Genomic DNA, 11,879 nt, shown 5'->3' on the forward strand with positions numbered 1-11,879 from the left:
AGGAATGTAGAATTTCTGTGCATACCTAACTCTCAAGAGACTGGAGGCCCCAGGGAGTGAAGAGGTCTGGTGGAGTGGGGAGTGGGGGGGTGGGGGTGGGGGGATGGGGACATCCACATGGAGACAGTGGAGGGTGGGAGTGGGGGATATTCGATGTGGAAGAGTCAGAGGGTGGACCGGGAGGGGGATAAAATTTGGAGTGTAAAAAAAGATTAAAAAGAAAAAAAAAAGAATTTCTGCACATCAAATCTTTTTCATTTTTCAATTTCCTTCTCCCTCTCCCTCTCCCTCTTCTTCTCCCTCTCCCTCTCCCGCTCTCTCCTCTCTCCCCTCTCCATCTCCTTCTCTCCCCCCCTGTGTATGTGTGTGTGTGTGTGTGTGTGTGTGTGTGTGTGTGTGTATACAAGCATGCATGTCTTTGTCTCTTTCTGACACACGTGGAGATTTAAAAGATATATTTGAGAGTAAATTACAGTTACATCCTGTTACAGCGAACCCTTAGCATTTAAAGCCTTATTTATGCTTTGTCAGCTGTACAGTTTACATTAGAACTTTAGAGACGGAAGAGAATCAAATTGAATTTGTAGTGTGAACAGGGCAGAACAGCACTCTGAAGCCTGTGATAGTTTCATGGAACTAAAGACGTTACCAACAAACATTGGGGTTACTTTGTCAGTTCCAGGCCCCAGTGACACACTTTCAAACTCCTTTCTCAGGCTCCCTAGAAGCCTGGTAGCGTCCACATCTCTGGTGCTGCTATAACCACGTTGTCCTCTGAATCCAGCCTGCTTGGATGTGAACACCGAGACCAGCAGACCATGACCCTTCAATCTAGCATATCTTGGAGGATCCACAGTCCTCTGTCAATAATAATGATGATTCAATTTTATTTTATGTACATTGGTGTTTTACCTGCACATGTGGCTGTGTAAGGGAGTCGATTCCCCAAAGGGGAGTTACAGATAGTTGTGAGCGGCCATGTAAGTGCTAGGAATTGAACTGGGACCTACTGGAAGAAGTAGCCAGGGTTCATAACCACTGAGAAATCTCTCGAGCTCCTACCCTTGTTCAAGTTTACATACATTAGATCAGAGTCTTGGACATAGCAAGAGTTTGGGGAGATCTCATTTCTTTCCCCATGTACAATTGAGGAACTAAAGTTGAGAGTGGAGGCAGGAAAAGAGCTGGATGACGTCACCACAGGCTTTTGGCCTGGAATCCTTCCCACACATCCTGTAGAAGCATCTGAGCTCCTCTTGCTTTGGGGCAGATGCAATCTGGAAAGTATGGAACTGGGTTGTGGGTAGTGGTGGGGGTGGTTGTAGCAATACTTCAGGTAATTATCTGGGGGTTTATGGGCTATGGGTTTATGGCTAATGTCTGTCTACCTGAATGTGGAGGCCATGGAACACGCACAATCCTGAGAAAGGTAGGGTGCTCTGTTCCAAATGGACTGCTAAAGGACAGCATGCTGAAAGCTCCCTCCCAGGTGGAAAGGCTGTCGCAGCTGTCAGACAGTCCAGGTGCTTCTCAGACGTCACTCAGAAGTGATAAGAATCACAGGCCAGACCCCTAGAGCTTCAGGGCTGGGACAATCCCTGCCAAACAGGTCTCAGGCTGATTCTCCAGGCATGCCTGAGATGAGGTCAGGACCCACAGCCAGGTGACAGGAAAACCTAAAACAAGGACAAAGGGCAGGGCAGGGATTAGGGCCCTGTACTTCCTACGAAACCCGGGCTCTTCTCAGAATGTGGACATTGCCACAAACCTGAGGAACTATTGGCCACTGTCCCTGACCATTGTGGAGCTTTTCCCAAATTGTCTTTGCTCTTTTTTCATATCATATACATTTTCTGCTCCTATCCTGTTCACCTGGCCAAATACTGGTTTTTAAGTAAGTTATGGCCTAGGCCTAGTTTTGCTTCTGGTGAGAAAGCCTTAGTAACTCAAGCAGTTACCGGTCCAGGTGATGGCCAAAGGCTATCTAGCTCTGCTTAGAGCAGTTTTACTGCCTCAGTCCCTGTTTTCTGAGCAACAAAGATTTCTCATTATCCCTGCATGAGAGACTATTATTTTTTTTTAAAAATGAGATAATTACATTATTTTCCCATCCCATCATTCCTTCCTCCTCCCACATACTCTTTCTTTTTATTTTTCAAATTATGACTTTTTCATTAAATATTATTACCCCTTTAAACCTTTTTCATTGGTTATTTTATTTACATTCCAAATGTCCCCCTTCCGGGTTTCCCATTCAACCCCACCCCCACCCCATGCTCCTCCCCATGCTTCTATGAGGGTGCTCCCCTACCCACCCACCCACTCCTGCCTCACTGCCCTAGCATTCCCCTATGCTGGGGGAATCAAGCCTCCACAGAATCAAGGGCTTTTTCATTATTTATTCAGTTTATATCCAGATATCAGGCCTCTCCGTCCTCTCTAACAAGTCTCACCCTTAAAGATACCTTCCCCCACTACCTCTCTCCTTCTCCTCAGAGAAGGGTGAAGCCCCCTTGGGTAACACCGTACCCTCAGACATTCAGTCACAGCTTTTTGAGGCCTCTTTCATAAATTCTGTATGCATGATGAAGTTCCCTGATCCTGTGTCAATAGGAGGTTGTGAAGGCTCCTGGAAAGACAGGCTGCATTTGCAGACTGTAAAGAGGTCGTCTGTTAGCTCAGCCCTTCATGGCTAATGTGGTTATGAGTATTCCTTCTTACAGAGGAGACTGGCACTGGGCTCCTGGGGTTGTACCTGTTTTTGCCTCCATCCTAGTTATTTCACTTTCTACATTTCTACAAACACCCTGGAACCCAAAGCCATTTACCGTTCATCTTCTGTCCTCCACTCTGACCCCACTGGTTGTTGTACTTCTGACGTTTTAAAATAAATATTTTTTAATCCCTTTTTACAGTCCAGACTTCATCACCCTCCCGGTCTGCATCCCCAACATCTCCCCATAACATACCTCACACCCCAACCCCCATCTCCAAGAGGATGTCCCCCACCCGGCTCCATCCCACCAGGCCTCACCACTCCCTGGGGCCTCAAGTCTCTCTAGGGTTAGGTACATCTTCTCTCACTGGGGCCAGACCCGGGAGTCCTCTGCTATGTGTTGGGGGCCTCATTTCAGCTGGTGTACGCTGCCTGGTTGCTGATCCAGTGACTGAGAGATCTCAGGGGTCCAGGTTAATTGAGACTGCTGGTCCTCCTACAGGGTCGCCCTCCTCCTCAGCTTCCTCCAGCTTTTCCCTAATTCAACCACAGGGTTCAGCAGCTTCTGTTCATTGGTTGGGTGTATATATCTGCATCGGACTCTCAGCTAAACGTTTGCTGGTCCTCTCAGAGGGCAGCCATGCTGGACTCCTGTCTGCAAGCACACCACAGCCTCAGTAGCAGTGTCAGGGCCCCTATCCTTCCCTTGAGCTGGATCCCACTTTGGGCCTGTCGCTGAACCTTCTTTTCCTCAGGCTCTTGTCCATTTCCATCCCTGCAGTTCTTTCAGACAGGAACAATTACGGGTCAGACTTTTGACTGTGGGATAGCAATGCCATCCCTCACTTGATGCCCTGTCTTTCTGCTGGAGGTAAACTCTACAAGTTTCCTCTCCCCACTGTATCTAAGGTCCCTCCCCTTAGTCCTGAGTCTCTCACCTCCCAGGTCTCTGGTACATTCTAGAGGGTCCCCCCTCCTCCTTCCTCCCGAGGTTGCCTGTTTCCATTCTTTCTGCTGGGCCTCAGGGCTTCACTCCTGTTCCCCCCCCACACACACACACACTACGGGATCATGTTCTCCCCTTCCCCTCCCCGGCCCCCGTCGCCCCCAGGTCCCTCTTACATGTGTTTGTTTTGACCATCCACCTGCCTTCACCATTCCTTTTCTTATACGGCATAGCCACCACATTCATTCCATATGTGGGATTTAATGAATGAACCTCTACACCAGTCCTTAGATTTCATTGATATTGTGTTCATTCATCCCTCCTTTGGTTTCCAAACCATTAGTTGGATCTACCCACATTTCCATCTTTTGAAAGCTGATCTGCCCTTCAGGTTAGAGCCAATAAAATGTTGAACTCTCTCCCTCTCCCTCTGGGTATTCATACAAAAAACATGAGGAGCACATTTAATTCACTTTGCAATTTCAACATTTATTTCTGATACCAAAACTTGACAACACACAAGGAAAAAAAAGTAATAGACAGAATAGCAAATAAATTTATCTTGCATGCCACTCTCAGTCAACAGGATGTGGCTCTCTAGATAGCTGTGTTTTGAAGGAATCTGAGGCTTCAGCCTCACTCAGGGAAAACTATTGCAAATGATGAGCAGTATCTGTGAACATAAGAAATGGGGGAAATAATTCAATTAGCTGTATAAGTAATAAGACCACAAACACCAAAGAGTACTCATACTCAGTACTTCCCTTTTCTCCACCATGGGCTGTACATTACTAGCTTAAGACTGTGAATACAATTCCCCCACTGAGCATATATCGATCCCCCGCAGAACCCTACCTGCTTAATTGAAAGTGATTTACTTACCTGACACTTTACTCAACCCAGAAGAAGCCAATGGCACCGAAGTTGGCGGCGAAGTTGGCGGTGGCAGTGCCGCTGGGGCCAATGATGGGGCCGGTAAAGGCCTGGGGAAACCTGGAGCGGGCATTCTGGTGGTATCTGGCCCAGAAGGTAAAGGGGATCCTGGACCAAGGATCTCCAAAATCTCCTTCCTCATCCCAGGTCAGCAGCTCAAACTCAATGTCATCCCAGCTCCAGGGCCCAGACACAGCCTCGTCTCCAATCCCCATGCGGTTTCTTGCTTCGGCCCGGGCCTCTGCCTCAGCTGCAGCAGCATCCAGAGCATCCAAGGCTTCATCTGCAGCTTCCATGAACTGTGCAGTCCAGTCACGAGGGTCTCTCTTCTGAACCTGCAATGAGAAATAAAAAACTAAACCAAACCTTATACAGTAGCCAAGATACATAATCAGTAAGAATGCAAAAAGAAAATACTGTATTATACACAATGGAATACTATCCAGCCTTTAAAAATGAAAATCCCAGTATTCATGACCATACGGGTGAAGCTGAAGGACGTTATAGTAAGCAAGACAATACAGAGACAAGTACTGTTTTTATTGACAAGTGGACAATCTAAAACTAGACTCACGGGCATAGACTAGAATGGTGGTTGCCAGGGTTAGCTTACGTGGGATGAAGAATAGGGACATATTCATCAAAGTGTATGAACTTGAGTTCGGTGTAATGATTAAGCTCTGTATCTATTATGCAGCAGAATGTCTATAAGGTAATGACTACTGTATATCTGTAAACTGCTTTTTCTTGTGTGTTACTATGTGTGTGCACATACATGTGCAAGTATGTGGAAGGACAGAAGGCAACCTTGTTTGTTGTTCCTCAGGTACTATCCTCCTTATTATCTGAGACAGTGTTTCTTAACAAGCAGGCTCCAGTGTGAGCCCATGAGCCCCTGTGAGCCCCTATTTCCACCTCCCAGCACTGGACTGCAAACACGCACCATCCCCTCCCTCCCAGCTTTTTACGCAGGTTCTGGGGACTGAACCCGATTAAGCTACCATGGATTCCGCTATTACCTCTGCAATGAATCTCAGCACTTTCATCTTGCTAGTCTCATGGTAGGAGCGGAGGCCCCAGAGGAACTCATACTCAGGAGGGTTGCTGTTGGGCACTCGTCTGTAGTCCAGGTATCTGAAGAGGAAAAAGTCTGTGTTTATGGGCAGTCTGCAACAAAATACATGCTAAATAATACTGTGCTAAAGTTGCTGCTTCAGGTTTTTATCATCTTGGACTACTACTCTTTCCTGAGAATGTGTACTATGAGAAAAGAGGACAGGCTTTACTAATAACTATGCTGTAAAAACATTCCACCTCAAAGCGTGTCTTCAGTAAACACTTCTGGATAATTCTGTGAACCTACAGGAGTGCTGTAAGTCACGTTTAAAGAACCTTTTCTGATGCAGACCAAGCAGAGCCAGAATTCTAAGGACCACTTACTTCTGCTTTACAAACTCGTAAGTAAGAAGTTTCCTCAGATCGCCAAGGAGGGGATGTCTGACCCTGATGGTGAAAAAGAAAACGACAATCAGAGATTCTGCCTGAAGAAAACTAGAGAGTTACAGACTGTCTTCCTATCTAATCTCATCATAATTTAAGACATCCCCTGCTGCTAAAGGATACTTCAGATGAAGGAGCCCAGTCGTACCCAGGACGTAGTCCCATCTTGCGCAGTGCTTCCCAGAGGACGGCTGCAATAGGAGGCAAGAAGAGAGAAGGCATGGAAAGTGAGCATGGAAATCAGACTGCAGCCAACCCCCAGCTCCAAGTCCAGTCACTCACCCTCAGTGGCACGGTTGCCATTCATGAAGATAATGCCCAGAATCACTAAGAGGAGGCCTAGCTTCGGTGTGTCTTTGGTCCTAGAGGAGTACAAAAAGAATACAGATATATACACACCCAGCAGCTGTTTACACGAAAAACCCCACAAGCTTACCAATTTAGCTTCTCCAGTATTCCTCAGTGGAGATCATTATGCCCCCACTCTGCCCATGACCTCCTATGTGACTGAATACTGAAACTCTTAGGCAAAAAGCATCACCAAGGAAGGCCATAACACATCCCCTTTCCCATCTTACGTTCCCAGTATGCCAGCCAGGGATTCAGGGGTACTGATGAGGATATACAGATGCTCTTCTTTGTCGATTTCCTTGAGCTGGATTCCAAATTTCTACAGAAGCAAGCAAATGACAGCACTTAGCATAACGTGCCAATAGGCAGGCAGTCACAGCGCTGTGAACCTTGTCCTCAACTCCAGTAGTTATCTCACACAATGGAGAATTTGACCGTCATTCTAGTTTCCCAGGTGTGGCTCTTTACCTTCTCCAGGACAAAGCATGCGCGTTCAATGATTTCTGGATAAACATCAGTGTATTCTCGGATGATATCTCTCAGCATTTCTGTAGGAGAGAAGGGAAGCACCAGGACTGAGCTGGAGCACAGTAGCAGCCCCTTGGCCAGGCCTGGTAAGGACAGCCCGGTCAGGCTCCTCAGAGGTAGAATCAGCTATGGGAGGGAGTGGACAGGACATCAGGGTCAGGAGAAGGGCCTACCTGAGCGCTTGATGGGCACCTTCGTGTAGTCTTTAAGCATCAAGTACTTGACCAGCTTATTTGCCTGGGGGGAAATAATTCAAATTAGGTTTGCAGAACACTTGGTTGATTACAAATGGAAGGACCACAGTAAACAAAGTGGAGAGGTATAGCACTTACTCTTTCCTGAAGAAGGGCCACATCTCGGGGCTGTGGAGGACCCTGGTTCTGTGAGGCACGAGAGTTGGGGGAGGATCTCAGATTAGGTGAGGGTCGTAAGTTCTGCCAGTCGGGTGGAATTGGCCAGTCGGCAGGGATCCAGTCAGGTGGAAAAGGCCAGTCAGAGGGAAAGGACCAGTCAGGAGGCATTGACCAGTCAGGTGGTAACTGCCAATCTGGAGGGCCTTGCCAATCTTGAGGGCTCTGCCAACTAGGTGGAGCCTGCCAACTGGGTGGGCTCTGCCATCCAGGTGTACTCTGCCAGGCCATTGGGTTTGGCCAGACAATTGGGCCAGGCCAGACAATGGGGTTTGGCCAGATCACTGGATTCTGCCAGATCACTGGGTTAGGCCAGATCACTGGATTCTGCCATGCAACGGGGTTCTGCCAAGCTGATGGTGTCTGCCTAGCTGGGGGACTCTGACGTGCTGGTGGGGTCTGCCTGGCTGTCTGGTTTTGCCAGCCTGATGGGTTCTGCCAAGCCAGTGGTGTCTGCCACAGCACATTAGGGGGTGCGCCAGGTGGGTTCTGAGTGGTTACTGGAACCGGAGCAGACCTCCAGTTCCCGGAAGCCAGCGAGGCACGCCTTTGGTCCCCATTGCTGTTCTCTTCCACATTCAAGTTATTAATCTGTATCATTAGAGAGAAGAAAATTTCAGGGTCACTATTAATCCTGGCACCCCCAGTAGCTATCCTAGGAAGTCCCTAGGAATCCTCACCTATACCTCACTAGCCATTAGCCACTTGGTTCCTCACTGTCTTTCAGGAAAGCATTTCATCTCCAAACCAGAGAAAGAAAAACACAAAGTGGAGCCCGGGGTTTCTCCCTTTCCTGTGCACTGCTTGGTTTCACCCTGAACTCATTTCTCCCTGACTGTGGTCTCTCTTGCTTGTGAGGTGGATCTTCAAAATCTAATGATAATTCTGGGTGAGCCTGCCTAGCTTAAGACATGGTGTTTACTGTCAAATGTAAGACGGTCTGCACACATACTGCCTGTGTCCTTGTATCAACTCATCATTAATCTGTGGACAACCGGGGGTCAGGAATAAATATTTATTTCAGCTCCCCCTACAACTTTGCCAAAATAGAGATATATATGTGCCCTTTATTTTGTTTGGAGCAAAGGAAATTCAAAGAAAGGAGAGACCTCAAAGCAAAGGGAAGCCAGCAGGGATCTCACCTTGCGGGTCCTCTTGCCCCGAATTATAGTCCGGGACTCCACATTCTGAGCCTGGGAGCCATCTGCTGAGGTCTGGGCTGCTGCACCGTCAGTTTCAGAGATACCTGCACTGGTCCCTACGTCAGCCATTTTGGCCTGGTTTACATTCTGGGTCTGGGCATCAGCTCCAGGGATCTTAGTGGTGTCATTCCAAGCCTTAGCTGTCTTAGGCTGGTTGTTGGTCATCTCATTGGCACTGGGAGACTGAGTGAAATTGTAGGTGGCACTGGGGCCAGCCTTAGTAGTGGTATTCTGACCCTTAAAGGCCATTTCAGACTTTTTAGCTGCTGATTTGCCTGTGGATGCTGCATGGGAAAAATCAGAGGCAGCATGTGGACCTTTAGAGGTGGCATTCTGTGACTTAAAGGCCACCTTAGGCTGATTCTTGGGCATCTCCTTGGCATTACGTGCCTGAGAGTAATCATTTGGCCCCTTTGTGGTGGTATTCTGGGCCTTAAAGCCTGTCTTAGGCCTGGCAGCAGCTGCTGAAACCTCAGTATCAGCCTTCTCATTGGCAGTTGGGGGCTGTGAACTCTGGGGACTAGCATTCGGCCCACTGGCAGCTGCTGTGGCCTGGCTGGTGGGCGGAGCCTCGGAGATCTGGATGGCTTCCATCAAGGTCTGCACAAGCAAGGCGCTGTCTTCTACAGAGGCCTCTGCCTGCAAATACAGGAGGGGGAAATTTTAATCTCTGGGCCTTACAAGCCAGACCTGAAGGAGGGGCACGGCGCAACGCAGCAGGGGAACTGTAGACAGGCGTTACAGTACTCAGACATGGGGGCAGAGGCGGGTCAAAGGGAGGCGGGGCGGGAACAAAATTTAATTAAAGGTAGAGGGGGCAGGGCAAGGTGAGGGACAGTCGGAGGCAGCAGGGGCTGGTGCGGAATGTGGTGCAAGCACTGAACCCCGAATGGGTTTAGAGACAGACTCGTGAGGCTTGCCGTGGGGAGCTCAAGACCTGAGGACGGAGGAATTGAGGAGGATAAACAGAGGAGGGTGGAGGGGGAGTCTCGCGGCGTGGAGAAAGGGAGGGTGGAGGCGAGAGGTTGGGGGATGGGGCGACAGACTGCTCTACACGCGTCAGGGTTATGGAAAAAAAATGGTTCCTTACCCAACCCGCATTCTCTGGGCAGAATGCCCTGACTAACAGGGTCTCCCCTTTCTCTAAGCAGGGACCGATGGCTGAAAAGGGCCGCCCCTCCCCCCTATTCGATAAACGCTAGAAATTTGAGAGCCCGCGGAGTCTAGGCCGGAAGAAGGGCAAAATCAGATCCTGCCATTTGCGCGACCTGAGGGGCCAGGGGTGGGCGTAATCTGTCAGCAAGGAAAATGGAGGAATTGGGAGCGGGGTTCTCACCTGGAAGCCGCGGAGGCCTGCACCGCCGTCCGGTTTCTGAGCCATAGCTCTTGTCTCTCTGGCAAGAGCAGAGCCTGAGGGGGGTGTGGGAGAGGAACTAGGCATTATACTACAGAAGGAAAATACGTAGGACCGAATTGTGTGTGCGCGTGTGGTTTGATTATGGGGGCGGGTGAGGTGCTGGGTACGGGGAGAAACAGGCCTAACTGAAGCGGGAAAAGTAAATGGTCGTCCCGATAGACAATCTAAAATTTCCAGAAGCTGACAGGTAAAAGCTTCAAATCCGCGGTTTGGAATCAGATAAGCGCTCTGAATGCGGTAGTTTACAGGGGCGGGGGGGGGGGCGGTTAGCGGGGAGAGGTTCGCGTCTGTAAAGTTGAATTAAGGCTTTGAATCTAGAGGAATCGTATAACGGATCAAGGTCGGGAAATAGGATTCAGTGAAGGAATTGGATAAAGATTCAGGGAATGAACGGGAGTTCGAATTAGAAAGGGTCGGGAGCGAGGTGTAAGTCCGGGGTAAGGCAGAGGAGGGGGTTTCTGAATTCAGGGAAAGGGGATTGGGATAAAAGAATGGGGGAAGGGCGCCACACCAGGGGGGCAGATGCCCAGTCCGGGGGCGGGTCTCACCTTGCCTCAGGCCCCAACCCCAACCCCCTTCGTTGCTTCCTTCTTCACGACTCAGAGGATCGGGACTGCTCTGCTCCGCTCTCTGCACCCGCACTCTCTCCTTGTCCAGGAGAAAATGCCAGCGCGGCAGCTCGGGCGACCCCGCCTCTTCGCCTAATATACCACCCACCGCCTCAGGAAGCCCCGCGCATGCGCAACAGATCACTGTCCAAATAAGAGTCCCGCTTGCTTTCCCAACAAAAGCTTCATCCTGGAGACCTTGTCGCGCATGTGCACTTGGAGGAGATCCCGCCTCTTTGCCAGCACACTATCCCACCGCCAACCAGGTTGACAGTGTACAAAGGTTCCTCCTCCCCTTCTCCTTACGCATCCACTCCTTCAACAGATGCGCAGCGCCTTTTGGTCCCACCCCCTTGCCCAACACACCAGCCCCCTACCTTTATCCGCAATGCGTCTCTTCTCAGTCCCGCCCTTTTTCCCGAACTCTCTCTAGCCAGGTCCGCAACTACCTCCCACCCACTTGCTTAGAGCCTCTTAGGTAGGCCTCTGCGGGGGGTCTCTTATTTCGACACAAACTAGGCCTCTGCTGAGTTCACGCACTTTGCAATGCAGAAACCTTAAAGGCAGGGGCAAAAAAAAAAAAAAAAACAAAAACAAAACGTGACAGAGCTACCAGGGCAAGGGTCAGCCTGGGGATTCTATAGGTTTCCTCTCACGAGACTCAGAAAATTAGCGTTTCTCTCGCCCTTTTTGCAGTTTTTGCCAAAGAAATATTTCGTGAGGGGTGGGTCCGAGAGGTGAGGGAAGGGCGTAGGGCAGTGGGCTCTGTCCTGGAGCTTGGTTTTCTCACAGGCAGCCTCAGGAGATGGATGGAGGTCAACATTCTCATTTAACACGTCAGGTAGCTAAAACGTAAACCCGCTGTATGGACCAGGGCATTGAGCTAGTAACAAACAGAAAAGACAATATTTGCTTAAACACACTGGTAATCCCAGCACTCCGGAGACCGAGTTCTAGGCCAGCTTTGCAACTCTGAGACTTTATCTAAAAGACAAACAAACATCCATGTGGGGCCTGGATGATCCTGACTGAAAATCTGCTCTGAGAATAGAGGCATTCCTTAATCCTCTATTGGAATAACAAGCTTTCCTCTCCCCAATATTTGTTCCAAGGGAATGAGGCTTGTGTTCTAGGAGGCCTGGTGTATGTGGGAACCCTTCAGGTTCACTCTGTGCTCCTCTTGGCAGGCAGTCTCCAGGAGTGAGACGGCGGGCTTTTTTGGTGCCTGCTGGAGCAGCCAGGGTAGTCAGGTGTGTCTGCCCTGTTCT

The 11,879-nt window shown here is 49.4% G+C and overlaps 1 protein-coding gene across 3 annotated transcripts; it reads right to left on the reverse strand.

The window, feature by feature from the left end:
• Positions 1-4,130: 4,130 nt before the first annotated feature.
• Maged1 (MAGE family member D1) lies at positions 4,131-10,834 on the reverse strand. 3 transcript variants are annotated; one of them, NM_053409.2, is made up of 13 exons: positions 10,552-10,652; positions 9,923-9,996; positions 8,527-9,225; positions 7,307-7,975; positions 7,148-7,211; positions 6,915-6,994; positions 6,674-6,765; positions 6,378-6,457; positions 6,244-6,286; positions 6,036-6,098; positions 5,615-5,729; positions 4,545-4,930; positions 4,131-4,335 (listed from the first exon to the last, which is right to left on the reverse strand). In NM_053409.2, exons 2-12 carry the CDS (start codon positions 9,965-9,967, stop codon positions 4,553-4,555), a joined length of 2,328 nt encoding a protein of 775 aa, NP_445861.1. In that variant the 5' UTR covers positions 9,968-9,996; positions 10,552-10,652; the 3' UTR covers positions 4,131-4,335; positions 4,545-4,552. The 3 variants fall into 3 exon arrangements, with proteins under 3 accessions (NP_445861.1, XP_063136411.1, XP_038956042.1); XM_063280341.1 differs by lacking the exon at positions 7,148-7,211 and having other exon boundaries at positions 6,915-7,021; positions 7,276-7,975; positions 10,552-10,834; XM_039100114.2 differs by lacking the exon at positions 9,923-9,996 and having other exon boundaries at positions 10,552-10,747.
• Between the last annotated feature and the right edge of the window lie 1,045 nt (positions 10,835-11,879).

Source organism: Rattus norvegicus, chromosome X (genome assembly GCF_036323735.1).
Source record: "Rattus norvegicus strain BN/NHsdMcwi chromosome X, GRCr8, whole genome shotgun sequence".
Classification (NCBI taxonomy): Eukaryota; Metazoa; Chordata; class Mammalia; order Rodentia; family Muridae; genus Rattus; species Rattus norvegicus.

Excerpts from the sequence above, each read along its gene's own strand:
- Maged1 (NM_053409.2), bottom strand. The coding sequence starts at position 9,967 with ATGGCTCAGAAACCGGACGGCGGTGCAGGCCTCCGCGGCTTCCAG. Across the intron at positions 7,212-7,306 it reads TGGCCCTTCTTCAGGAAAGA|GCAAATAAGCTGGTCAAGTA; the intron begins GTAAGTGCTATA and ends ATTTCCCCCCAG. Across the intron at positions 6,995-7,147 it reads GGTGCCCATCAAGCGCTCAG|AAATGCTGAGAGATATCATC; the intron begins GTAGGCCCTTCT and ends TCTCTCCTACAG.